The 27,131-nt window shown below is 37.5% G+C and overlaps 2 protein-coding genes across 2 annotated transcripts; one reads left to right on the top strand and one right to left on the bottom strand.

Moving 5' to 3' along the window:
• The first annotated feature begins 5,548 nt into the window (after positions 1-5,548).
• Positions 5,549-15,425, top strand: LOC112518714. The gene is given in 18 exon segments (XM_025126505.1): positions 5,549-5,695; positions 6,748-6,822; positions 7,168-7,283; positions 9,705-9,819; positions 9,899-10,027; positions 10,212-10,259; positions 11,155-11,336; positions 11,457-11,653; positions 11,756-12,048; positions 12,144-12,257; positions 12,294-12,686; positions 12,784-12,930; positions 13,167-13,242; positions 13,752-13,879; positions 14,034-14,231; positions 14,334-14,621; positions 14,827-15,000; positions 15,095-15,425. Coding segments are annotated over 18 exon segments (2,913 nt in total). The 3' UTR covers positions 15,188-15,425.
• A 10,810-nt stretch (positions 15,426-26,235) lies between these two features.
• Positions 26,236-27,012, bottom strand: LOC112517748. The gene has a single exon (XM_025125124.1). The coding sequence runs from the start codon at positions 27,010-27,012 to the stop codon at positions 26,236-26,238; it is 777 nt and encodes a 258-aa protein (XP_024980892.1).
• Between the last annotated feature and the right edge of the window lie 119 nt (positions 27,013-27,131).

The raw sequence follows: 27,131 nt of genomic DNA on the forward strand, positions 1-27,131 counted from the left end.
GGGACACGTGTCACTCTCTCCTTTGTCCCCAGTTCACAACCGAAAACAAAAAGAGGTTTGCGACTGAACTTTCATTTCCCTCCCTCCCTCTCTCTATGTGTGAAGGTTAGTAAGATTTTGTCCCACATCGAGCGCGTTATAATTTACTGTACGGGGATCTGGCTTATTAAATATGTTTATTTCATGCCTTCAGTTTCCAAAACGTGAGTATTTTTAATATTAATGAACAATATTGTTCATTTCCCTCGTTTTTCACTCATGAAGGATAAACGTTTACACGTTTTCAATGTGGCGGCTCGTCATGCAAGGCAAGTAACAACCTTTTCTCTCCTGTTTTTTATTTTATTTTGCAATGGTGTCTATTTTATATTTACGTTTTTATTCTTTATTTTTCAATGTGATTTTAGATTACTTATCAAGATCGAGAACTTCTTGTCGTCAATGTTCATAGCATTTCTAGTGGGACGGAATCCACATGAAGGTAACTCTTCAGATTGTTCATGATAACTAAATTAACATCTCTAAATTATTTAGAAACAGTTTTCATAAGATATTTTGGGTAACGTACTTTCAAAACTTTCATTTTGGTACTTGAGATGTAAAGTTTTAAACATTTAAGTACCCGGGTAACTGGTTGAAACATTAATCGGTTACCATGTTGATTTGGCGAGTGATGTGGTATCTTAGGTACCAAAATGGAAGTTTTGAAAGTACGTTACGTAAAACAGGAATCAAGTTAAAGTACGTTACTTTTTCACCCAATTTGCCCAAATATTATTTATGTTGAGTAACCAACTTTTAAAATATTCATTTAAGGGTCTGGACAAGAGTTTTTGTTTATTTAAGGGACCTGTTGCCGGTAATTTAATATGATGCAGCATATTATAGATCGGAGTACACCGCACTCCGATTTGTTCGACCTAGGGAAGGAGGGTGAGGCTTCCCAATAGAAAGAATTGAATTAGTTAAGTTGGTAAGAATGAACTTACTCTATGAAAATACAAGTGAAAGCTTGAAGACCACCCGTCACACCCCGGGAATAAGTTTTGCTCGAAGCATCCCGGGGACTCATTCTGACTGAAACGAGGGGCGGGTCTTTACCAACTTAAATTTTTATTACATGGATAAACACAAACTTTGGTCCGGACCCTTAAATAACGATTTTAAAAGTTGGTCCTGCACAATAGAAATCAAAGAAAAATTTATTTCATTTTGATACAATTTTGCCTATAAAAACGAGGATTTTATTTAATTCATTTGAGTTGACTTTTTTGGCTTTTTAACTACGTATTCAGAATTGGATCAAATGGGTAATTATAATGTTACACAAGTGTATTCACATATGAATACATCTTATCAATCGTAATTATAAAATAGATAAAGAGAAGATATATTTATATTTTAATAAGTTCTTATCAAAGTCCTTATCAAAGTCCTTGGATCTTCTTCCATCATGTGTCTTTTAATTCAAAAGAAGAAGACTGAAATATCCTCAATTCTTGCCTAATCAAATGAGAAGTAATTAGTTTGTGGTAACTGCGAAAATCAATATTAACCACAAATCAATAGATAAATTAGGAAATTTATAATTTTGGCAATTTTGAATTAAACTTTTAATGCAAGGATATTTTTGGTATTTTACAACTTTCCTCCCTCCTCTCTTCTCTCTCCGGCCACAGTCCTCCGGCCACCGTCCTCCGGCCACCGTCCTCCGGCCACCGTCCTCCGGTGATACTACAATGGTATCACAATGCATCATATATGTGCTTGGGTATCACTTTGATGTCGTTTGTGTGGTCGATCGAAGATGTAACACTGTGGTATCACTATGCATCTTATATATGATTAGGTATCACAATGTATCTTTTGTTTAACAGAGTCAATATTTTTAAGTATCACAGTAGTATCATAGTGGTATCACCGGAGGACGGTGGCCGGAGAACGGTGGCCGGAGAGAGGAGAGAGGAGAGTTTTAAAATACCAAAAATATCCTTGCATTAAGATTTTAATTTAAAATTACCAAATTTATAAATTTCCTAATTTATATATTGATTTGTGGTTAATATTGGTTCTCACAGTTACCACAAACAATTCAGTTCTCCCTTGAATATGCTCCTATATATATATATATATATATATATATATATATATATCATTATTATTATGTCATACATTCGACAACAACCTATTTTCATACAAACTTACATATCATTAACAAGAAAGACTTGTCAGTAATGCTGTAAGCATTCAGCACATTTCAGTAAGCTATTTCTGTGAGTTTAACAGATACGTGAGTAGGTGTAAGAAAAATACTTCAGAATGCTTTGATGGTCAGTATTGTTTATGATCCTTACATTCAAGTTGTTGGCAGGTATTCATCTCTGTAAGACGGTGAAGGAACAAGTACGTAATCCAGATGAGTACGCACAGTTTTGAAGTGCATTAAGCACTACCAAACTGAAAACATAAATCGACAACAACTGCAATCTCCGGTAATCTTGGATTTTATGTTTATGCTCTTTCTATGTCAATCGGGGTATGTTTATTTTAAATCACATAATGCAAGTGGTTGATTACGTTAAGCATCACTAGTCTCCCGTTACGTTTCCATGCTTTGATAGTTTTGGTTTGAAGAAACTTTCATTGAACGATAAATGGGTATCTGTTTTGTATGGTCAGGATTTCAACCATACCTTCAAAAACAAGTATGGAGAGATGTTATCTGAATTTGAAGCCGAATGAGAGAATGTGGGAGATTTGTAGATGAAGTTTATGCTGCAAATGCCAGAATGATTGTATACCGCCAATATAATGTTTCGGTTTAAATGTGCAAGTAGTAATGTACTCTTATAATTGTAATCCTTTTCGTTAACAAATATGTTTCGTTACAGTTACCTATACCAAAGACCATGGACAAACCCGATTGACCATACAACAAAAAGATCTTGACCCAATAAAAGACAAACTTCTATGTGTCATTTCGTCGAACAGGTTACAGGAATAACCAAATTGGTTTTAACTTTTTAATTTTGGACTAAGTTTTGTTGTGAAGTATTTGAGTAATTAGATTCATGGTTGGTTGTGAGTTGCATAGAACAACGACCCAGATAGAGGCTCATGCGATCCCAATCATAACATTAGTCGCATCATGTCGTGTGGAACCACGTTGTGTAGGCAACTGTTTCATACATATTCGACTTTTTCAATTATCGTGGAGGTCTAGTTTGGGGGTGTTGTTTATGAATTTTGATAAGAACGTTTGTGGAAAGTAATTGGTATGATAGTTTTGTGAGTTTAACACCTATGTTAACTCGGTTAATTCAGTTGTGCGGTTTGGGTTTTTCTAGCCTTCAGAGCTTATCGTGGAGTGTTGGTGTGCAGATGATTTTTCTTGTACTATTATCTAAAATGCAAGAAACGCTTTGACACTACAGTGGTTTAAAAAAATGTTATCGATGACTATGCAAGGATGCTATACATGTTCACATTGATCATAGTTGTGACTATATTTATGATATGTTAAGTTGTGACTAAATCCACAATGTGAACTCTAACCAATCGATCTTTTGAATCGTTGGAACTTGATTTAGATAATTGTTTCTTCTATTTCTTCGTGGTTAGACCACAAGGTGCAAATAGACACAGAGACAATGGATACACGTGGCAATGGTTCATGGCAAGAGACAAATGTCGATCAGGGAAGGGGAGAGTTGGTTGCCGACATGATGGAAATGAAGGTTCCTAAAATATGACATCTACCATTAACTATCCTCTCTCTTTTAAGTTAATTATAGTTTTAGTCACTATGGTTGCATTTTGCTTCATTTTTGGTCCCTCAAACTAACTTCAGTTAAATAGGCCTGTTAACTTAGGGGGTATTTTTGTATTTTTATTATTTCTGTAATTTTTAGTTATAATTAGATAAATATATTTTATTATTATTATATATTACTAATATAATAAACATATCTTCATCGACCTGTGACTCCCAGGTTTGGGGGAGCGACGACCACCATAAACCATCGATCTAAGACAACCACCACCTGCAAAGTCTCCAGTATGTTTCATTTGGGCAATTGGATTCCAATCAAGATTCGACGGTTTTTATCGAGTAGGGGATTTTTGTTCCAATCAAGGTCTGATTGTCTCTTCCGTGGCAAGAGGTTTTTTTGAGGGGTTTCAGCTTCGATATATACACCGACAACCTCCTCTTCCTCTTCCCCCTTCTCTTCTCACCTCTCTCTCTGTAGCGTCAATGTAAAGCAGGTCAAAGCTTCAATTTTTGTTACATCTAGGTTGGAACAACTAACCATAGGAACATAATTTGGGGTTTGAATTTGTTTAACATTTGTTCCAATTTATAGACCAATATTGGTTTGGGCTTTTTGATCTGCACTAATTTGACTTGTTTAGTAGTTCACTTTTTGGATCTGGGTTTATTTTGATAACTTTGATGACGTATCCGATGGATAAGAAGAACTGACGGTGAAGAAGAGGGTTAAGAAGAATTGACGGTGAAGAATAGGGTTGAAGAAGATGTGTTTATTATATTAATATAGCATAATAAAAATGTATTTATATTATCATAACTGAAATCAAAGAATACCAAAACACGGAAATACCCCTGAGTTAACAGACCTATTTACAGAAGTTAGTCTGAGGGATCAAAAATGAAGTAAATGGCATCCACAGTGATGAAAACTCTAATTAGTTTTCTGAGGGACCAAAAGTAAAGCAAAATAGCATCCACAGTGATTGAAACTGTAATTAATTTAAAAGAGGGATGAAAGTTGATAGTGGTTGATAACTATAAGGACCAAAAGTGTAATTTACTCTAAAAATTTATAATTGAAAGAGATACTCCCCCAATTCCCACGACTCAAACGGTTCAAGACATCTAACGGTCGAAAGCTATTATTCACAAAATACAGTTGAATTTTGGGTAAATTATCCAAAAAAAGAAGAGAGAGAAAAGAGAGAGAGAGAGAGAAATGGGGAATGGTTTGAGGGAGAGGGAGAGGGAGAGATGCATAAGAGGAATGGTGGAGCAATTTTTGGAGATTTGGTACATTGTTAAAGTTCTTTAACGTTCTTAACCAGCCTTCTCGCCCCTGTCGTATAGGCGTCGACTTGAAGGTGAAAACAAATCTTTTGACGTTAATTTATATATGATTGTATCATCAATATGATGTGATTGGATTTGTAATTACGATGGGATTTAAATTTATTATGAAGAACATCCATGCAGACCCATTGTTTGATGAAATGGCTTAATTGATATTAAATGATTTTATGTAATTTCTTGTTATTGATGTGATGGGTTGATGGTACTTTGATTGTTGATTCAGATCTTTTATCTGTTTTCTTACAGGCTGGTGGGGCATTTGAAGACGTACCCATCTTTTGGTTGATAAGCTTTTCTTCCCTTCTTGATTCATTAAGAAATTTGTGGGTTAGAAGGGAAGGAAGCTCAAAGAAGAAAGTGGGTAGGAAATCATTACCTTAACGGTAATACATTATTATCTTTGTTTTTATCTAAACACCAGAAATGAGTGTTGTTTCCGGGGTAATATCAAGGCGAGTTTTGCCAGCATGTGGCAGTCTTTGTTGCTTCTGCCCTGGATTGAGAACAAGGTCTAGGCAGCCTGTGAAGAGGTACAAGAAGTTGATCTCGGATATATTCCCTACTCATCCGGTCAGTGTCCTCTAAACTTTTTACATATTTATATGTGTTTGTTGTCATGATTGCATTCTTGATTCTATAATGTGATTGAAATGTGGCACAAAATTTGATGGTTTTCTTATATCATCTAGAAGATCTTTGTTTCTGAATTTCTAGTTTATAGGTTGAAACTAATGTGATGATTTCCAAAAAAAAGGTCTTTGTACCTAGATAAGGATAAATACGCAGCAAATTAGTATTTATTTGATTCTAATTATTTGTAGAGCTTTAACATTCCACTGGATCCTGAGGTTAACATTATCTTTGACACAACTGATGGACATTTGAGATTAACAATACCGTCAGCATTGTAAGGTTTTTTCAGATCAACGCTTTGTTTCAGCAGTGATAACCAAATAAAGCAGCTTAATTGCCTAGTTTTCCCTCTGTATATGATATCCCAGAGGAAGACATGGCAATGGGTGATTAGCCATAAAATCAACGAGTTGAATTGCATGATGAATCAGTGATTGACAATCATGGTTGTATTATTGATCCTTATTTTGGTCCTCATGAATTATCTTAGAAGATACAAGCGCATCGAGGAGCCTAACTTATTGGTCTCTCGCTCTCTTCAGCTTTCATGGTGCACAAATTGAGAACTCCTGGTTCAATGATGATAGCAATATTATAAGCATGACAACATACCTAAAACTCATTCTTTTAGCATAGAAAATATCAATATCCATGTGGCCTGTGGAAACATCAAGCCATTACTAGATTTTTTTACTGTTCATTGAATCTTGCTTTGAAAAAATATAATAATTATTTTCTTTGAATAGTCCTAGAACATAGTTTTTATGTTACTTCAGTTTTTACTGATCTCATCGTACAAAGACTACTTTCAACAAGATAACCTTTCAGATCTGAGAGCTTGACCTCATCATAAGAACATTTTGAAGGTTTTCTTTGAGTGAGCATGACATGTTACAACAGAATACGTTTGTAAATCCTAATTACTCATGTAATGTATGTTATATCATCGTGCTTATGTAACATGTTCTATGTTGGATTTTAAAAAAAAGGATGAAGAACCAAATGACCGGAAGATCGGAAAACTCTGCGAATATGCTGTGCGAAACCCTTTACGGATCCCAAAGGTACATTTTTAGTAATTTATAAAATGATGCATTTTTTGTGCTAATAATTATAGTGGTAACGACATGGTCAAAATTGTTTGTGGCAAAACACACATCCCACCTACAGGATAAAAAATTTCACCAATAAAAGAAATAAAGAACATTATTAGGAGCATATTAATTCAAAGAAACTTCATCAAAAGTTAATGACAAGTTATAACTTGCTTGACTTCATATGTATAGGACATCTAGTCCCATTTGTATCAGATAAGAACCAACATGTTTGTTTCTTATGTTAACCAAATGTATGTGGAAGTAATATAATTTTCCATAATTTCCTTTATTAATCTCCAATCTTACCTTCAGATCACAACCACCCTTGAGGAACGCTGTTACAAGGAATTAAGAAATCGTAACTTTCGAGGTGCAAAAGTTGTCATGTGTATTTACAGGAAGCTATTGATTTCATGCAAGGATCAAATGTAAGTTCATTCCTATTATGTTGATCTGTGGTATTCTTCTATCATGCCTTCATGGATACATTCTTTGTTCAACTACTTCTGCCTTTCTTTTTCTCTTGCAAAATGGTACGGAAATTTTGACTCATCTTGAGCATAAGTTTTGACTCGATTCTGGAGTCGATGTCAACTGTGAGCTACTGAATCTAACTCAATTCACTAAGGTTCTCATTGATTGGACTAAGATAATACCACTCATCTTTGACCAAATATATAACATTAAGCAACATAGGATACCTTGTGGCTTTCTCTCAAAGGGTTTCTATATTTGATGTACATAATATTAGGTGTTCAAGCCTTGACTACTTTCAAATTTCTAGATGTTAAAAAAACCATTCAGATAGCGTCAATGAGTGAGTCTCACTATCTCTGCTGGAAAATCTATCAAAATAACTTCATTACATTTCTTTCACCTTATCCATTTGAATTAATATTTGGTTTTCATTCTTAGTGCCTTTTATTATGATTTTCATGCCAAGATTTTCTCTCTTACCTTCTCGAATTTGTATACATCATTTCTTCTTTGTTTGTTTCTAGTTATTTGTTGAATTTCACGCATGATTTGCCTCTAACTTCATTTGGTGCTTTTTTTTGGCTCATAATAGATTTTTTTGGGTAAAGGGGACAGTAGCCCAGTTATCTTTTTGTTAGAAACAATGAAAATATTACAGATGCCTCCTAACAGTTTTACATGCTATATATTTGGGTTTCACATGTTTGACCTCCCTTTTCTTCAATACCATGCCTCTTGTGGCTGTGCTACACAGTCGCAGGTAAAAATTTCACAATCTATGCAAAGCATTCGATCATTTCTCCTAGTGGTGAGACTAACATTTTCTGTAGGAAGTGTTTACCACCACCTGAAGGCTACTGAATTGTACAAGATTTCTTCTATTAATTCTTGGTCTCTCATTAGGAAAACCTCCATAAATGCATCAGATGCTACAGTAATTCTATTCATAAGACCATTGAAATTCCCTCTTATAAGAAGTTTCTTTTCAAGCAATACCTCATGAACGACCCCCTGACTTGTGCCTGGACAGCTGGACTGAGTCATAAATTCCTTCAAGGACTATGCATTAGTGACATCCATAAATATTTGTTGCATCGCTACATTGTCTTATATTTCTTTGGTAAGTGAGGAGTTGATAACTCGGCCACTGTTTTTGAGCTTCCATATTTTAAATGTTTGTGATTGATTTTTATATTGCATGGTCAACTTTTCGAACCATCGTACTTGCCTTTTTGTTGCTTAAATTATCATAAAAATATTACAGTCCTCAAGAATTAGTGCATTCAACAAAAAGTATAATCTATGATGGATAGTTTTGGTTATATGTTTCCACGATGATCCGAAACTGTATTTTTTTTTTTTTTTTTGCATTTCTGGAAGAACGATGTTTGTTTGCAACAAAAAAGGCAAATACTATTAATGGAAAATTTTGTCGCTCTTTTTGTATTTAGATTGCTCCAAAGTACATTCTTATTCAGTTCTTTCTCTTGCTGAAAGTCCCTGAAGTCATAAAATAACTTTTAGCCTTCGGAACAGTGTTTATGGAGTCATAAAGCTACTTTTGGCTTCTAGTCAAAGGTAGAATGTTATAGTTTAGAGCTATATGTTTACGATGACTTCAATATCCGAAGGTGTTTTTCTTTGTTGAATTGTTATGGAGATGACTGGTAGGAGAGTTTACATATTCTTGCACATGTGTTTCATAGAAGTGTCTTTATCTTTCAGTGATGACATACACCCAAGCACTATTCACCGTAGTTCAGGGTGCTTAAGAGTATGCACCTGCTCTTGAAGGACAGTACATTAGGAAGAAGGCTGGAGAATCTTTCACGGGTTACAAAATGCCCAAGTAATCACTGTAGGCAATTTGCATATGTTGTGAAGGAGAGAAGATCAATTAGGATTGGAGTTTTCTTTGTTTGCTATGTAATCACTTCCAAGTGAAGATGAAGAATTTTCTTTTATGCACACAGATTAGTTTTTACACATTTTGAGACGACGTGCTAGAGTTGACCAAGCTAAATTTTAAATATATAATGTCTAATTGGGTAAGTTTCTTGTAACAAACTGATTTTTTTCCTTACATTCTGACACAAGGAGAAAGGGGGGGGGGGGTGACAAGTATACTTTGGAGTTTAAGGGTAAGTTTTGAGGATTTTTAGTTCTCTTTAGGGGTTTATGTTTCTCCAAGTTATCTTTTTAGGCCTATAATTCGTTTCATTGTGTTCTGTATACATCGATTATGGTTCTCATCATGCTGATTTAATTTGTCCATTTGGGCTGTTAACATTCTCATTGCTTGTTAATCAATAAATACTTGCTCCTCTATTGGAACTTTCGTGTTAGAGTAATACTGTTTCTGTTCCTGTCAGGCCCCTTTTTGCAAACAGTTTACTAACAATCATGCACACTCTTTTGGATGAGACACGACACGATGAAATGCCAATTATAGGATGCCAAACACTATTTGACTTCGTAAATTGTCAGGTCAGGGCTGTTGATTGTTTCTTTGTTTACATTGTCTTTATTTTTAGCTTCTGTATTCACAAGTTTTTGTGATGTGCAGAAAGATGCGACTTACATGTTTAACTTGGAAAAATTTATCCCTAAACTCTGTCACTTAGCTCAAGAAGTTGGGGAAGATGCAAGAGTGGAGCCACTTCGAGCGGCTGGGTTGCAAGCCCTTTCCTCAATGGTATGTCTGTTCTTCCCTAGATAATGGCTCTAAACTCAAAATATAACTTAGTCACAAAATGAATTATGACTTACTTGACATGGATCTAGCAAGTTAACAAATAGAAAATTGTAGAAACTAAAATCATAAAGATATCAATAATTTCATATATTTACTATCTTTCGTTGATGTGCTGTTTTTGTAGGTTTTCTTCATGGGTAAATATTCTCATATGTCACCAGAGTTTGACAACGTAAGCATAAGTGCTTTTATCTACAACTTATTTCCTGCTCGACCGTATGCACTTTTTTCCTTTCACTTGTGATACGTTTATAAGCCCCTTGCCAAATACCTTTACTTTTTGGATACTTTGAGGGGGAAAACCATAGAATCCTCTCTTCCTCATTTTTTTGATAGCGATTTGGCTCTATTGTATCTGTCCTGATCCTTACGGGCATCTTGAATCCTCTTTTCCTCATTTTTTTCTTTTTCTAAAATGATGATCTTGATGACTTCCCAAACTAAGCTAAGAGGGACTGCAATTGTTAGATATATGAAGCTCCTGATTAACTCTAAAAGGGTCTTCAATTTCATATTCTTTTTCTGATTTACTAAGTTCTCCGGATTAAGTATGATTTTTTTAGGTGGGTATAAAATGTGTGTTTGAAAAAACATTAGATTCTAAACTGCCATGCCTTAAACGAGGACAAGTGAAATTTGTAAATATCATCCAAGCTGCTTGCTCTTGATGATATATGATCCATTTCTTTTCATGTGCCTCCGTAATATGAGACCCTTAGCCGAATGGAATGCTGGTCTTTCCTTGGAAGGGGAAGGATTGTGAATTAAATATACAAAAATGAAAAATATATTTTCTCATGTATGCTAGCATTCAAGCTGCATAAGCACATGTACATTCTGATTTACTAAAGAACATTCAATGCTAGGCTTAATTACTAAAGCACATAAGATTAATAGCAAAAATTACGAGAATGACCTCATTCTAATTTACATCCTTTACTTTTTCCTATTTGTTCTTGCATAGTTCTTACAATTCTTTTTGTAAGAGAGTTGCCTCTTAAATCTTAATTGGTGTACAAAACATACAAGTTAAAACCATATTAATGACCTTCATATCCATTACATAGATTGTTTCCGTAGTTTTGGAAAATTATGGAGCTACAAGCAAGGACTATGACAATCCCAACCAGAACCGTTGGGTACAGGAAGTGCTTAAAAATGACCGGAATATGACTCCATCAGGTGCCCTGACAAAGGTTCCATCATGGAGAACAATTGTAAATGAGAAGGGTGAAGTAACTATGTCAGCGTAAGTCTCTGTTCCAAAAAGTTTAATGTCAACTTTCCAAGAGAATGCAATAGAGAAAATTATTTAACAGATATTCCAATATTTCAGTTGTATATCATTGGCAAATTTTCTTTTATGCAGAGAAGATGCTAAAAGCCCTTGCTTTTGGTCCCGTGTGTGCCTACATAACATGGCTAAGTTGGCCACAGAAGCTACAACCATGCGGCGTATTCTGGAATCTTTGTTTCGTTATTTTGATAATGAGAATCTATGGCCTATTTCACGCGGTGTTGCATTCCCAGTGCTCAAGGACATGCAGACCATAATAGATGAATCTGGTACTGATAATTCTCGGAGTCCATTTAGTTTTTTTTTCTTTATTTGTACTAGCAATTAAGTCCTAACTTAACGACTGAATGATGTTCTTCCATATTTTGCAGGAGAAATTACACATTTTCTGCTTTCTGTATTAGTCAAGCATCTTGATCACAAAAATGTCCTTAAACGACCCAACATGCAGCTTGACATTCTAGAGATTGCCACCTCACTCGCAAGAGAAACAAAGATAAAAGCCTCTGTTGCAATAGTCAGTGCTATAAATGATATTATTAGACATTTGAGAAGAAGCATACATCATTCACTAACTGATGCAAACCTTGGATCTGATGTGATCAAGTGGAATAGAAAGTTCCAAGAAGCTGTAGATGAATGCCTTGTGGAGTTATCGTCCAAGGTATCCTTACTTCTTTCTTATCATGAAATAGTATCATTTTCATTGATTTTGTAGTTATTAAATTTTGGGCTAAAATGACTTTCTTAATAAATCAGGTTGGTGATGCTAGCCCCATTTTTGATATCATGGCTGTCATGATGGAAAACATCTCTAATATTAAAATTATAGCACAAACTACAGTTGCTGCTGTTTACCGCACTGGCCAAATTGTAGCCTCATTGCCAAATATGGCATATAACAAGAAGGCATTTCCTGAAGCATTATTTCATCAGTTGCTTCCTGCCATGGTTCATCAAGACCATGAAACTCGAGTTGGAGCTCACCGTATCTTCTCCGTGGTTCTTGTACCATCTTCTGTTTGCCCTCATCCAAGTCCAGACATGGGTTCTGATCCCCAAAAGGCTGAAAATGTTCCAAGGTCACTCTCGAGGACTGTTTCTGTCTTTTCTTCTTCAGCCGCCCTCTTTGAGAAGATGAAAAAAGACAAGCCTTCTTTGGGTAGAGAAAAAGTGTCTAATGAAGGGGAACAAAAAACAAATAATGGTGGGATGATGAGCAAAGTCAAGTCAATTCACAGCCGAAAGTATAGCATGAAAAATCCAGTGCCTCCTCAAGTAGCAGTTCAAAAGAACGATAATGTAGGTTCTTCCACCTACTATGCCATCTTTATTATATGACATATTGTCTCTCTTCTATCCTTTTTTTTTAATTTACTTCCCATTTAAACCGCAGGAGGCGATTACACTAAGGCTAAGCAGTCATCAAATATCTCTCCTCCTATCTTCGATTTGGGCGGAGTCCATCTTCCCTGATAACACACCTGAAAATTATGAAGCAATTGCTCACACCTACAGCCTGGTGTTGTTATTCTCTCGTGGGAAGGTAATTTCCATCCCTGTTCTCCCTTCATAGTAAAATCCAATTCACTTGGTTCAGAATATAACCTCTTTAAGTTGTACAGAAGAAATGAGTAGAAAATATGAATGGCTTTCCTCTCACCAAGATTAATATACAATTATCAATCACACCCTTATAGTAACCATATCTTTGAAAGATATACCTTCTTATGCTCTGTGACCCTTTTTGTAATTTTTATTATTTTCTTTTAATTTGTGCAGAACTCCAGCCGTGAGGCTCTAATTCGAAGTTTCCAGCTGGCATTTTCTTTGATAAATATTTCTCTTACTGAAGGAGGTAGGCCTGCAGACTACATACTTATATAGATATGTCTTATAGTACAAAGCTCATGAGTCATATCATCGTTGTCTTTTTATTCAACATTCCACGACTCATAATCGTTTTTTACGAGTATCATGTACGTGGACTAGTACTATACCATGATTAAAAATAAAATAAAATAATGTAAGTAACCTAAAAGGTACTCTGGTTTGGTGTGCAAAACTGGACTCGTAAGAGTTATGTTTGGCCTGATCATTCAAAGACCAACAAAATGATTCAAACTTAAGGTGAATTATTAATTTATCTATTGCCAATTAAATTTAGCTGCTATAAAACCCAGAATGTAGTTCTAGAGAACTAGATTAAACACATATTTGCCAAGTTAAGAGCTTTCTTAGTAATGCTTTTGGGGTTATCCATTATTTTGTCTAGTAGAATTTAACAGTCATTTGCTGATTTTTAAGGTTCCTTTGACATTTAAGCTATAGAAACATATTGTAGATCGATTATCATGGTTATTGCAGGATCACTTTCACCATCACATCGCAGATCTCTTTATACATTGGCGACCTCTATGATAATAATATCCGGGAAAGCATTTGGTCTTGTCCCTATTGTTCCACTTGCTAAGTCTGCACTTGCTAATAAGATGGTATGTTACTTGTTTTTTCTAAGTTCTACTTTGCCCCATTAGCCTTTAAAGTTCTTTTTAAATTGTTTCCCCTTCCATTTAATGAAAACATCATTATTTCCCTAATAATCTAACTTCACAACATAATACGGCTTTTGATTTGTTATGGTGCCAGGTTGATCCATACTTGTGTTTGGTTGATGATTGCAAGTTGACCGTTGCTTCTAGATCAGATCAAATCAACAATGGCTTTGATTCTAAGGAGGATAACAGGGCTGCCCAGAAATCCCTTTCAGAAGTAAAGCTTGCAAAAGACCAGTCAACAGAATCATTAGTTGCTGCTGTTGTGAAACACTTGGAAACCATCATAGGGGTAAACCTGTCATATAATTTTCTTGTAGCTTTAAAAAAACATCATGACTCTATGGATCAAGTTATAGATTTGAAGTGCTCTCAAATGCCTGTATATGTGCAGTCTGAAGTGAGCAGCATTAAGGAAGAGTTGACGCACAAATTTGTGCCTGATGATGTATGCCCTACAGAGTACAGGTCAGAACAGGGTCACTCGAAGGATGAGGTAAATGCTCTTGAGAGCTGAGTATTTCTGTTTTCAATTATAATTTTACTTGGTTTTTCACTTATGATCATGTGTTGATTTCTCTAGGTTGCTTCACTCTTTTCGCTTGATGATGATATCACCAAACCATCAGAAATGGCATACGGGGCGTCCGATCTCTTGAGTGTTGATCAATTGTTAGAATCAGTAAGTCTTTTGGGAATTCCAATCTAATTATCATTGTTTGTAAGGATGATCATGTTCTATATCTATGTGGATATTGATTGTTATTGTGATTATTGGTTTATTAGAATCAAAACAGAAAAAAGTGTCGATAATAATGGCATGAAAAGATTCTCAAAGATCCAAGGACTGTTTATATTTACAACGTTGATTACCTTATCATGTGCAGGTCATGGACTCGGCACAAGTTGGTAGAATGTCAGTATGCAATGCACCAAATATCTCTTTCTTGGAAATGACCAATCACTTTGAGGAGCTCGGAATAGGAAAGCAAACAAAGATGTCCAGTCTGATGCAAAACAGTGGTGACACAAACAAGCAATCAGCACCTGAAGTCCAATCGGTACTCATTGAAATATGAATTTTGTGCAAAACAATATATATATACATACAAATGCACACATACATATTAAAAACTTCTCCTGAACAAAATGCAGGCTCCTGCTGCAAGTAATGCTAATGCAACAGAGTCATTCAGGTTACCGGCAGCAAGTCCATATGATAACTTCTTGAAAGCAGCTGGTTGTTAATATGTTACATGCAGCCTGCTGAGCTACGGAAGGTCCTATGCAACCCATGAATGAACCCACTTCCCTGTGGAAAAGGTTTTTGAAGAAATGAAGATGCTATAATCTATTGCATAACCCGTTACTTTCGTAGAAACTAGTTGAGCTCAAAAGGCGGCATGTTGATGGTTCTTGTGATTGAATCAAGGTTGCAGTTTTTTCGGTTACTTCTCTAAAGCAACTCGCTCATTATTAATTCTTTGTCTTTGCTGTCTTTATGATTTGAGCATTGTGAGTTCTCCTTTTTGACTCTTTTGATGTACATGCGGTTTTTGGTCTTCTGGCTTGAAGGTTAGTGTAAACAGCCCGATTGTAACGAATAATAACAACTCGTGTCTTATCTTTCTTTTATCTTGAAGTCATCTTTAATGGTTTTTGAGACAAGCTCTCTTAATGTATATGGAACTGTGAAAGTTTCATGCCATCAGCTAGGATTTTGTGCATACACAGATCGAGAAAAGTTTCCAAGCGGGTCACAAAATAATACCATGATATAAAATAAACAAAAAATAAATTACAAAAAGCACGGTTTAATTAAAGTGGCATACGAGAGAGGATTCTTTTGCAACCCAAGTAGGGTTTTTTTTGTCACCAAAAAATTAAAAGAGAGTCAAAGAAGATATGAACTTACAACGTTTAATTCCACATGCAATGACACTATCAAGAGGGTACAACTACTTTTTATTAACATAGTAGAGCACGCATCAAATTAAAACGGATGTACCTAAAGGCCTCAAAAAAAGAATTTCACTACCTTAGACAATGTATCCTTTGATGATACATCACCTATGACTGGACATCACAGTTCAGAACTTGGGCAAACTCACAAGACTTTTGATTATCACACCACAAGCCAACGGAATTAGAACTCACTCATTTATTTGAAGACTTGGAGAAGATCTATTGGAGGGAGGGAGGGAGGGGGGGGCAAGCGGTTCCATCTACCATTCCTACAAATGAAGAACTGCATCATGTTGCTCAAAAACCCCAATCTAGCACCAAATGGACAAAAGACCATCTCCATCACCAAATAATTGGTGATCCATCATCTCATTTGGTGTGAATGTCTCTTTGAAAACTTCCTAAGCATGGTGGAACCAAAGGAAGCCTCTGAAGCCCTACAAGACCCAAACTGGATAGATGTTATGCATGAAGAGTTGCTCCAGTTTGAGAGGAACAAAGTTTGGTCCCTTATGCCACTCCACCAAGGAAAAACTGCCATCGGGACCAAATGGGTATTCAGAACCAAGAAAGACGAGGACGGAATGGTGATAAGGAACAAAGCTAGGCTGGTTGCCAAGGGCTACTGCCAGGAAGAAGAGATAGACTATGACGAAACCTTTGCTCCCATTGTTAGGCTTGAAGCCATAAGAAATTTTTTAGCCTATGCAACACACAAGTGATTCAAGGTTTATCAAATGGATGTCAAGTCTGCCTTTCTAATGGCAAACCGCAAGAAGTCTACGTTCAGCAACCACCTGGGTTTGAGAACTCCAAACATCCAGAGTACGTCTACTTTCTAGATAAAGCTCTATATGGGCTCAAACAAGCACCCAGACACAGTACCTAGTATGATACACTCTTCACTTTTCTCACGGCCAATGGATTCGAAAAGGATACAATTGACACAACTATCTTCCTCAAAAATCACAAAGGTGATATTTTACTTGTCCAAATATATGTGGACGACATAATATTTGGCTCAACTAACTCCAAATTTTGTGAAAATTTCTCAGACGTGAAGAAAAGTAAATTTGAGATGGGTATGATGGGAGAACTTAGTTTCTTCCTGGGTCTTCAAATAAAACAAACTTCAGAAGGGATTTTTATCAATCAGTCCAAATATATGACTGATCTTCTGAAGAAATATAATCTCTCAAATTCATCATCTATGAGAACACCTATGGCCACACGAGCTAAGTTATCCTCTGATCTGTCAGGCAAGACTGTAGATGTAAAAACCTACAGAGGCATGATTGGATCACTCCTGTACCTAACAGTAGGCCAGATATAATGTTTGCTAATTGTCTTTGTGCAAGATATCAAGCAAATCCGAAAGAATTTCATCTTTCTGCTGACAAGATGATCTTTAGATACCTAAAAGGGACTCCTTCCTTGGGCCTCTAGTATCCAAAGAACTATGGCTTTGATCTAATAGCCTATACAGATGCAAATCATGCAGGGTGCAAACTTGATAGAAAAAGTACGTCTGGGAGCTGTCGACTTCTGGGAGATAAATTAGTAAGTTGGACATCCAGAAAACAAAATTGTGTCTCAACATCTATAGCAGAAGCAGAATATGTTGTTGCTGCTAGTTGTTGTTCACAAGTGCTCTGGATGAAAACCCAACTAGAAAATTATGGATTTCATTATAAAAAGATTCCCATCTTATGTGATTCCAAAAGTGCAATAGCTATTTTTGTAAATCCAGTGCAGCACTCCAAGACAAAGCATATTGATGCCAGGTAAGATTTTCTCAATGACCATGTAGAAAAGGGAACTATAGAGATGTATTTTGTTCCTACAGATATCCAACTTGCTGACCTTTTCACAAAAGCCTTAGATGAGAAAAGATTTATATTTCCTGTCAGCAAGATGGGTATGCTGAATTTCACCACTTAAGGTATTCTCTTAATCAACCACAGATCCTTTATGTCTCTGGTAAATGCAAAAGTGGCAAAATCTGGCCAAGAAACCAAGTTTTCTTTAACAGAGCCTCTGGATGTTGGAAACACTTGTATTTCACTTAGCCATACACTCCTTACACGCAAAGCCTCTATTTCTCAAACTCTTTGGAACTAGACCCCCTCTCGTCCAAACAACTCTTTTCACTCGAGTCCAAAATAAGCCTCTAGTACAACCAGAGCCTCTGGTTCTAAAGAGCCCCTCTGGTCCTACTTGTTCCCCATATCCTCTACTAGCTATGTTTATACTTGATGTTTTTATCCTTCGTTGAAACCAGAGTCTCTAGTTCCATAGACCAGAGCTTATGGGATCACAAGTCTTTGGAACCAAAGGCCCTCTAGTCCAATAGACTTTGCTCCATCACAAGTCTTCAATCTCTAAAAGCAACCGGAGCCTCTGGTAACCAGAGACTCTGTTCCAACTCTTTACAACCAGAGCCTCTCTAGTTGTACTAAGAGTTCATACAAGACCACCACATGCACTATCAATTAACCAGGACCTCTGGTTCATAACCCTTTGCAACCAGAGTTCGGTTGCACTAAGAGCTCCTTTCAAATCTTGGATGCTATCAAAGAAACTACCTCTTTGCAACCAGAGACCCTCTGGTTGATCTAAGAACTCTTGTTCACACTAAATGTGTAATTCAAGTAACCCGAGCCTTTGGTTCTAAAGACCAGAGCCTCTGTCTTGCTAACTCTTTAAGACAAGAGCCCGGTTCCATTAGAGTGTTTTTTTAGACCAAGTCTAATGCTCCAAGCACAACCAGGTTCTTAAGATCACTGTCTCTGGACACCAAGTCCTTAGGACCAAAGCCCCTTCTAGTTCTATGGGACAACCTAACATCACAAAGTCTTTATCCATTTAAACCCTCCTTCACAACCAGAGCCTCTGGCTTCCCAATCATAACCATATTCTTGGTTCAAAGGGGAGTTTTGCTTACCCAACCTACCACCAGAGGATAGTTCTAGGGGGAGCATATGCTCTTTACTTAGTCTTTTGTTGGTCATAGTATAACCAGAGTGGTTGAACTTCATTCACAACCAGAGCCTCTCTGTCCACCTACTTGAAATCCCAAGTAGCATTTAGACCAACTAGAGCCTCTGGTTCGTCTATCTAGAGCCTCTGGGACACGAAATTCTTGTACTTTGAAACTTTTTGACTCTCATGACCAACCAGAGAGCCTCTGGTTGAACTACAAGACCAACCAGATCCCCTCTGGTTCTTCTTCATGGTTCAAGGGTTTTATTTCTAAGGGTTCGCATGTTCATCCAGAGCCTCTGTTTTATCAAAACCCCATATTTGAAGGCATACTCAAAGTTTATGATCAACCAGAGAGCCTCTGGTTCTTCATCCAAGCCAACCAGATCCCCCCCCCCCTCTCTCTGCTTCAATGGTCATGAACAAAGTCTTCATCAAAACCCACATTAATTGCAAACTATTTCAAGATTATGCAACATTGCAGCTTTTGTGACTAAAAACTATACAACATGGTTTTTTAGAAAACCAAAACTTCATAATTAGCATATATCTCTCAATTAATTGGGATTTTCAATTTTTTTGGATATCTTAATAATTATCCTTGTGGATAATTACCATACCAAAGGTCACCCATCAAGGTCATCAGTCTGTGACCTTGACCCTTCCCAATACAAACTCTCCATATTACCATACCAATCAACCCCTTGCGCCACGTGTCCCTATATGTCTGACACTCATCGTAATCGTAAGTTGTTATTACGACTCAAGATCATAACCTTTCACCTTTTTACAAAATGTCAGATGCCATATATCATTTCTTTTTATTATTTTATCCTTCTTTCAAACCTCTTCCCTCCCACCCTATATATACCCCCTTATACCAATTTTACCTTTTATGTTCTCATCTTCTTCCTTACAACAAACAACAACCAAACCTGCAACTAAGCTTTCATTGTTTGTTCAAATGGCTTCCTTCTCAGCTTCTCATGATTCCAACCACAATGAGAGCCAAGTTTAGTCCATCGGTGTTGACAGTCGTGCCCTTGTCTTCCTCCCCATCAAACCCAACAACCACCACATCGATCTCCGTCCCCAACTGTTTGAAGACAGATTCTCCATACTAGTTGAATTTTTCCAAAACTGCATACTACAAACATCCCTGACTCTATCTGACAATGAGGTTCCGTACGTTATGTTCAACAGTATTGGAATGCCTGTGATTTTTACCCAGAAAACCGTGGCATTATGGGTGACATTGATGCCCCGAATGACATGGTTTGCACCATTAAAATATCAAGGGCCAAGATCTCCAAACTACTATTTATTCCTACAAGACAGGAGCTCCAGCTTGCTCACTACCAAGAACCACCTACAAGCCATGACATTCTCCGCTTTATCCGCATGTTATGTAGAGACTGATATCTTGATCTATATACCCAAAACAACACAACGAAAAGAAGAAACAATTGGGGAAAATGTTTGATACTTTATTTCTGATAAGAAAAGTTGAACGAGGAACTTACAACTGAGTAAAGGAAAGCTCAACTAAGCTATTTATACTAAAAATAAATAAAAAACTGGCTCGTGCCATTTATTTTGCCTCAAGACTCGGACTCCACAAATTCCATCATGCACACGTGGTGCATCCCTAAAGATCTGCCCACCAGTTTGACCAAATCAGAATTAAACCCAACAATCACCTCCCTAATTTTGAGTTGGGCTTGTGAGGTCTTCAACACCTAAGAGTTCTCGCATTTCCTCGAACTTAACCCTCGGAAGAGCTTTGGTTAGGATGTCCGCACGTTGTTCTTCACTGCTCACATGTTTCACCAACACCTGTCCATTTTCAACACATTCATGGATGAAGTGAAATCGAGTATCGATGTGTTTACTTCTCCCATGGAACACCGGGTTCTTCATAAGGGCTATTGCATATTTGTTGTCTTCTTGCAGCATGACTTCTTTTAGTGCCCAGCTTGTTAAGTCACCAAGCAAGCCTCTCAACCATAGAGCTTGACACGTTGCCGATGTTGCCGCCATAAACTCGGCCTCGCAAGATGACAAGGCTACTGTTCGCTGCTTCTGAGAACACCAAGTTATCAGGTTTTCTGAAAAATAAAATGCCATCCCAGACGTACTTTTTCCTTCATTACGGTCCCCGTTATGACTGTTGTCACTTAGCCAGTTATCTTCCCGTCTCCTCCTTTATGGTATTTAAGCCCGTAATCAATCGTCCCTTTGACATACCTTAAGATGTGTTTAACAGCTTGGAAGTGGCTTTGCCTTGGCGATTCCATATATCTGCTAACCATTCCTACTGCAAAGCTTAGATCCGGTCGGGTATGGGTCAAATACCATAAGCTTCCGATCAGTCGTCTATACTCTGTTGCATTTACCAGTGTCCCTTCTTCATCTTTGGATAAGTGGAGTCTTGGCTCCATTGGATATTTGGATGGATTACACTCCAACATCCTAGCTTCCTGTAGTATTTTTCTTGCACAACCACTTTGTTTAAGAAAAATGCCATTACAGCTTTGTTGTACTTCGATGCCGAGATAGTATGAGAGCGTTCCCAAATCACTCATTTCGAACTCTCCCTCCATTTGTTTCATAAATGCCAGAATCTCTCCTTTACTAGTTCCTGTTACAATTAAATCATCAATGTGAACACCGATAATTATCATCGAATCACCGGTATATCGCTTGTACATTGCCTGTTCTTGTGGGCATTTTCTAAATCCAAGTTGTTTGAGTGTGTTATCAAGTCTCATATTCCAAGCTCTCGGAGCCTGCCATAACCCATACAATGCCTTGGATAATTTGTACACCATGTGCTCCTTCCCGGTTGTAGTAAAACCTTCGGGTTGAGATACGTACACTTCATCCTGCAAGTCATCATGAAGAAAGGCTGACTTAACATCGAGGTGGTGAACTTCCCAACCTTCCCGGGCAGATAAGGCAAGTATTAAACGCACCGTCTCTAATCGTGTGATAGGAGCAAACACTTCATCAAAGTCTACTCCCTTTTGTTGCACATAGGCTTTTGCGACCAACCTTGCCTTGTGCTTTGTCACGTTTCAGCAGCGTCCCTCTTTATCTTGAAGACCCATTTGAGACCGATGGGTTTGTACCCCACCAGCAACTCCGTTAGCTGCCACGTTTTGTTTCTTTCGTTCGATTCAATTTCTTTCCGCATCGCTTCCTCCCAGTTCTTATCACCAACAACTGTGTGATAATTAGTCGACTCATCAAAAGCCAACATTAACTCCTTAAGATCGAGCTCAATCGGTTGTGATCTTGCATAGATTTCATCTAATGACCTGAAACCTCGAATGGGTGTTTCATCATAGGTAGAAGAATCAGGTGTACTTACAAATGTCGATGGTGCCACTCTGGCTGCTGGTGAGTGTTCTGATGGTGTATTTGGTGCTGCTTCCTCCACGCCAGTCTCACCAGATTCGTCTTCATTTATTGGAGTATCCCCCTAGTCTCAGAATATTCACCAACAACAAACTTTGTCCACTACGGACTGTTATAGTTTTCTTCGTTGGGATGTTCACTCCAATCCCACTTCTTACTTTCTTCAAATGCTACATCACGACTTACACATATCTTCCCTTGTTGTGGATCATAGAGTCAATGTGCTTTGCTTCCTGATTCGACACCTAAGTATACCATCGGCCTGCTTCTGTAATCAAGTTTAGTCAAACGAATAGAGGGTACCTTCACATATCCGGTGCAACCGAAGACTTTAAGATGTTCAAGGTTGGGTTTCCTTCCTTTCCATGCTTCATATGGGGTTTGGTTTTTCACTGCTCTAGTTCGAACGCGGTTCAGCAGGTACACTGCATGGCAGATAGCTTCTCCCCACATGTTTTGAGAGACAGACATTGCTTTTAGGAGACTTCTTGTAGTCTCAAGTACAGAGCAGTTACGACTTTCTACCACCCCGTTCTACCACCCCTTTCTGTTGAGGGGTGTAAGGAGCAGTCAGTTGTCGGTTCACTCCCTGTTCTTTACAAAAATCAACAAAGTGCTAAGAAATAAATTCTCCACCACGGTCTGTTCTCAATGCCTTCAATTTAAATGAGCTCTCATTCTCTATCTGCATTTTGAACCTTTTGAACGCGAGCAAAGCTTTATCTTTTGTCTTAATAACATATACCCACATGAATCGGCTATAATCATCAACTAAAAGAAAGAAGTACCGATTACCGGCTGATGTACATGGTGTAATTGGACCGCATAAATTTGCATGGACTAGCTCCAGTGGTTTTTTAGCACGATATTGTGTTTGAACAGGAAACGGTATCCTGCATTGCTTTCCAAAGAGACATGCTTCACACAACTGTGTAGGATGAGTGATGTTTGGAACTCCGTGCACCATCTCCTTAGCAACCATCTGTTTCATTGTTGGGAAGTTGAGATGCCCCAACCGGGCATGCCACAACTAGGCTGCCTCATCCAAGCTGACAGCGAGACACACTGGTATAGTTGCGTGGAAATGGGTTTTGTACAAATGATAAGTGTTAATTTATTAACCTTATTACATCATTTTCTTAACCATTTTCCTTTGTTTTATTTGCCTATTAGTGTCTTAATTGAGTCTTTTTATGTCTTTTTCATATATTACTAGTAATATAGTATACCTAATGTTAATCCCCTGTTTATGCAGGTTTTTGATGATTTTTGGGCCCGATCCTGCAGCAGTCCTGTAGGACAAGGAGTGGTAGAGTTCTATAGCACCTGTCCGGGAGTTGCACTTCTGTCGGGGCCGTGAATTCGTTGGCTGCTCCTTAGAGATTGTTGGGTCAACGACCTTGGGCCTGGTCAAAGCCCATCTTTGAAGAGCTTTTTGTCTTATTAGGTGGCTCCCACTTGGCAAGCTCCCTTAGCCTATAATTAGAAGGCTTAAAGCTTGTTTTAAAGACATTTTTTTCATGCTTTCTACCATTTAACACTTATGATGGTGATAATTTCTCTCTAGAATATTGCTTTCGGTATCAAGCTTTCGGTTTTCTTGCTTCCAACCAAGAACTGATTTTTGTGAAGTGAAGTTGTGATTACGTTTTCAAGTTTAATTTAAGTGCTTGTATTTAATTTTCATCTCATTTCTGTTTTTTATTTCCAAGTTACGTTACGTTTTCTTACTTTTGTTACGAGTTACGAATTAGTCGATCGTTGTTGCTTTACATTGGATCTCATCCTTTGTGGCTCACGACTAATTTACATAGACTAAATAATCTGTTTTTTAGAGTTTGCAAGTAACCTTTTCGGTCTTTGTAACAAAACTTGTTTTGCAAGTTTTGTTACTTGACTTGCAAGTTTCCTCAAAGTCAAACTCTCTTTCCAAGGTTGCCATTAGTCATTTCCTCATCCCATCAAGTACTATTTCTCATACATCATGTCTTAGATTAATATTAATTAATAATATTTAGTTATTAATAATTTATATTTCAGTCTTTTACATTTCAGTCTTTATATTTCAGTCTTTTACATTTCAGTCTTTATATTTCAGTCATTTACATTTCAGTCTTTATATTTCAGTCCTTTACATTTCAGTCTTTACTTTACTGCAATTTACATTTCTGTCATTTAATTTCTAGCAATTTACTTTCAGTCATTTATATTTCAGTCATTTAATTTCCAGTACTTTAAATTCCAGTATTTCCATTTCTTGTAATTTACTTTCTGCAATTTATTTTCTGCAATTTACTTTTCCTTATCAGTTATTTATTTTTCAGTCCTTACATCCTTCGAGAGAAGAAACCGAGCGATGATGGGCTAACGCCTTAGCTTGGGGTGTAACGGGAAATTAAGACCAAAACCAATGTGAAAGTACAAAGGTGTCTTATTAACATTATAGTCTACTATTTATTTCAGTTGCTTAATATTTCATTTRATGATTACATTAAAATTAATTGACAACTAATTTTGTGTATAAAATGTATTGACTTTCAAAACCTGAGGTAATAGGAGAAGGCTATAAATAGCTTTAGTGTCTGACAAACRCTATACTCCTACGGTGTAGGATGGTAACACTGTGTTGTACTAGGATTCACGACGTCTAACATAAATGATATCGTATCGATAGCACGTTGACCGGTGTGTACTCTTGGGAGGCCGTCTGACCCGATAGTTGATACTGTCATATTATATAAAATCATTTATTGATTTTAGATAATTATGACAGGAATGCTATGTCACTTTTTTGCTGAATCATTTGTTTAATGTCTTAATCAACTGTTGCACCATGTGCTTCTTTTTAAGATTGATATTTTCTTAGTTGTTAATCAAACATCCCAATTTTAGATAAATCAAATCCCTCGTTTCGCCATCTGAAATTAATTTTTATAAACTAGACTTTTGAAATAACTTTACAAGCTATCTCTTCTTCACGTACCCGCAACTGGTGGTAGCCTGAACGTAGGTCGATCTTTGAGAAGTAACTTGCTCCTTGTAGTTGATCGAATAAGTCGTCTATTCGAGGTAGTGGGTATCTATTCTTTATTGTCGCCTTATTCAACTCCCTATAGTCGATGCACATGCGCATCGATCCATCTTTCTTTTTCACAAATAGCACTGGTGCTCCCCATGGGGACGAACTCGGTCGGATGAACCCTTTATCCAACAATTCCTGGATTTGGGTCATTAGTTCTTGCATCTCCGAAGCTGCTAGTCGATATGGTGACTTAGCAATCGGTGTGGCTCCGGGTGTTAATTCAATCCTAAATTCGACTTGTCTTTCAGGAGGTACCCCTGGTAGGTCGTCAGGGAACACATCAGGGAATTCCCGAACCACCGGGACCTCTTCTATAGCTCCCTTTTCTATTTTAGCATCTATGACGTAAGCTAAGTACGTCTCACATCCTTTRCGAATACATCTYCTAGCTTTGATTACTGATATGAGGTTAACGTGGTTGCCAGGCCGGCTACCGTACACAGTGATCTCATTCCCATCCTTATTTCTCACTCGAATTAGTTTCTTAAAGCAAATAATGTGAGCTTGGTGTTTAGACAACCAGTCCATTCCTACGACAACATCGAATTCCATAATCCCCATAGGTAATAAGTGGACCTCAAAGTCTTGACCCTCAATTTCTATTGTGCAGTTATCAAAACACTCCCCACCATGGTGATGTTACCATCAGCAGTTTCAACCTCTAAGTTTTGACTAAGTAACGTAGGAGACCTTCCCAATCGCATGCAAAACTTAGTGGAGACAAAAGATTTATTTRCACCCGAATCAAATAACACTCTTGCAGGTATTTTGTTGACTAGAAATGTACCTGTCACTACATCGGGTGTGTCCTTTGCTTCTTCCGCTGTCATCTGAAAGACTCGACTCTTCACTTTTGGCGCATCCAGCTTCTTCCCGTTTGATCCTCCGAGCAACCTCGGTGGCTCCGTTTCTTCTTGGGGCATTCCCTTTGGCGATGTCCGGGATCACCACACGAGTAGCAAATAGGTCTAGCCTTGCATTCTTTTGACATGTGCCCAGGCTTTCCACAAGTAAAGCAAACTCCYTTGCCATACCTGCATTCACCTGGATGGTTCCTTCCACATGTGACGCAAGCAGTTATTGCCCCATTCTTTCCCCCAAAGACTTGAGTTCTCTTGAATTTTCCCGGGTYAGCTTGATTGATCTTCCTCTTCTTAGATGCATCCGGAACATAACTGTCCTTCTCAGCAAGGGTGGCCAACTCTACCGCATCTTGAAAGGTAGTAGGTTTTGACATTCCAACAAGCCTCCTAAGTTCCCTTTTCAGTCCGTCCACAAACCGATTCACCTTCCTCATCTCGGTATTCACCTGATGCCCTGCAAATCGTGACTTCTCAATAAAGATCTCCACATATTTCTCCACAGTCATGTTTCCCTGCTCCAATTGTAGGAACTCACTTTCTAATATTCTCAACTGGAGTGGTGAGAAAAACTTTTCGCTCATTAACTCCTTGAATTCCTYCCAMGTGAGAGATGCAGTCCCAGATAGTCCCCTAGCGGCTCTAATTGATTTCCACCATTGCAAGGYATTCGATTTGAACTTGGTTGATGCGAACTGCACCATATCATTTGGTGCACAATGACATGTCAGGAAACAACTCTCCATCTCATYGAGCCAGTTCATAGCTGCTAGTGGTCCATTTTTGCCCTCGAAAACCGGTGGGCGAGTACTGGTGAAAGATTTGTAACTACATCCCCTATCACTAGGTTTCTTAACCTCATTATGATCGAAGAGTGCCTCCC

Source organism: Cynara cardunculus (genome assembly GCF_001531365.2).
Source record: "Cynara cardunculus var. scolymus isolate 2C chromosome LG 9, CcrdV1, whole genome shotgun sequence".
Taxonomy (NCBI): domain Eukaryota; kingdom Viridiplantae; phylum Streptophyta; class Magnoliopsida; order Asterales; family Asteraceae; genus Cynara; species Cynara cardunculus.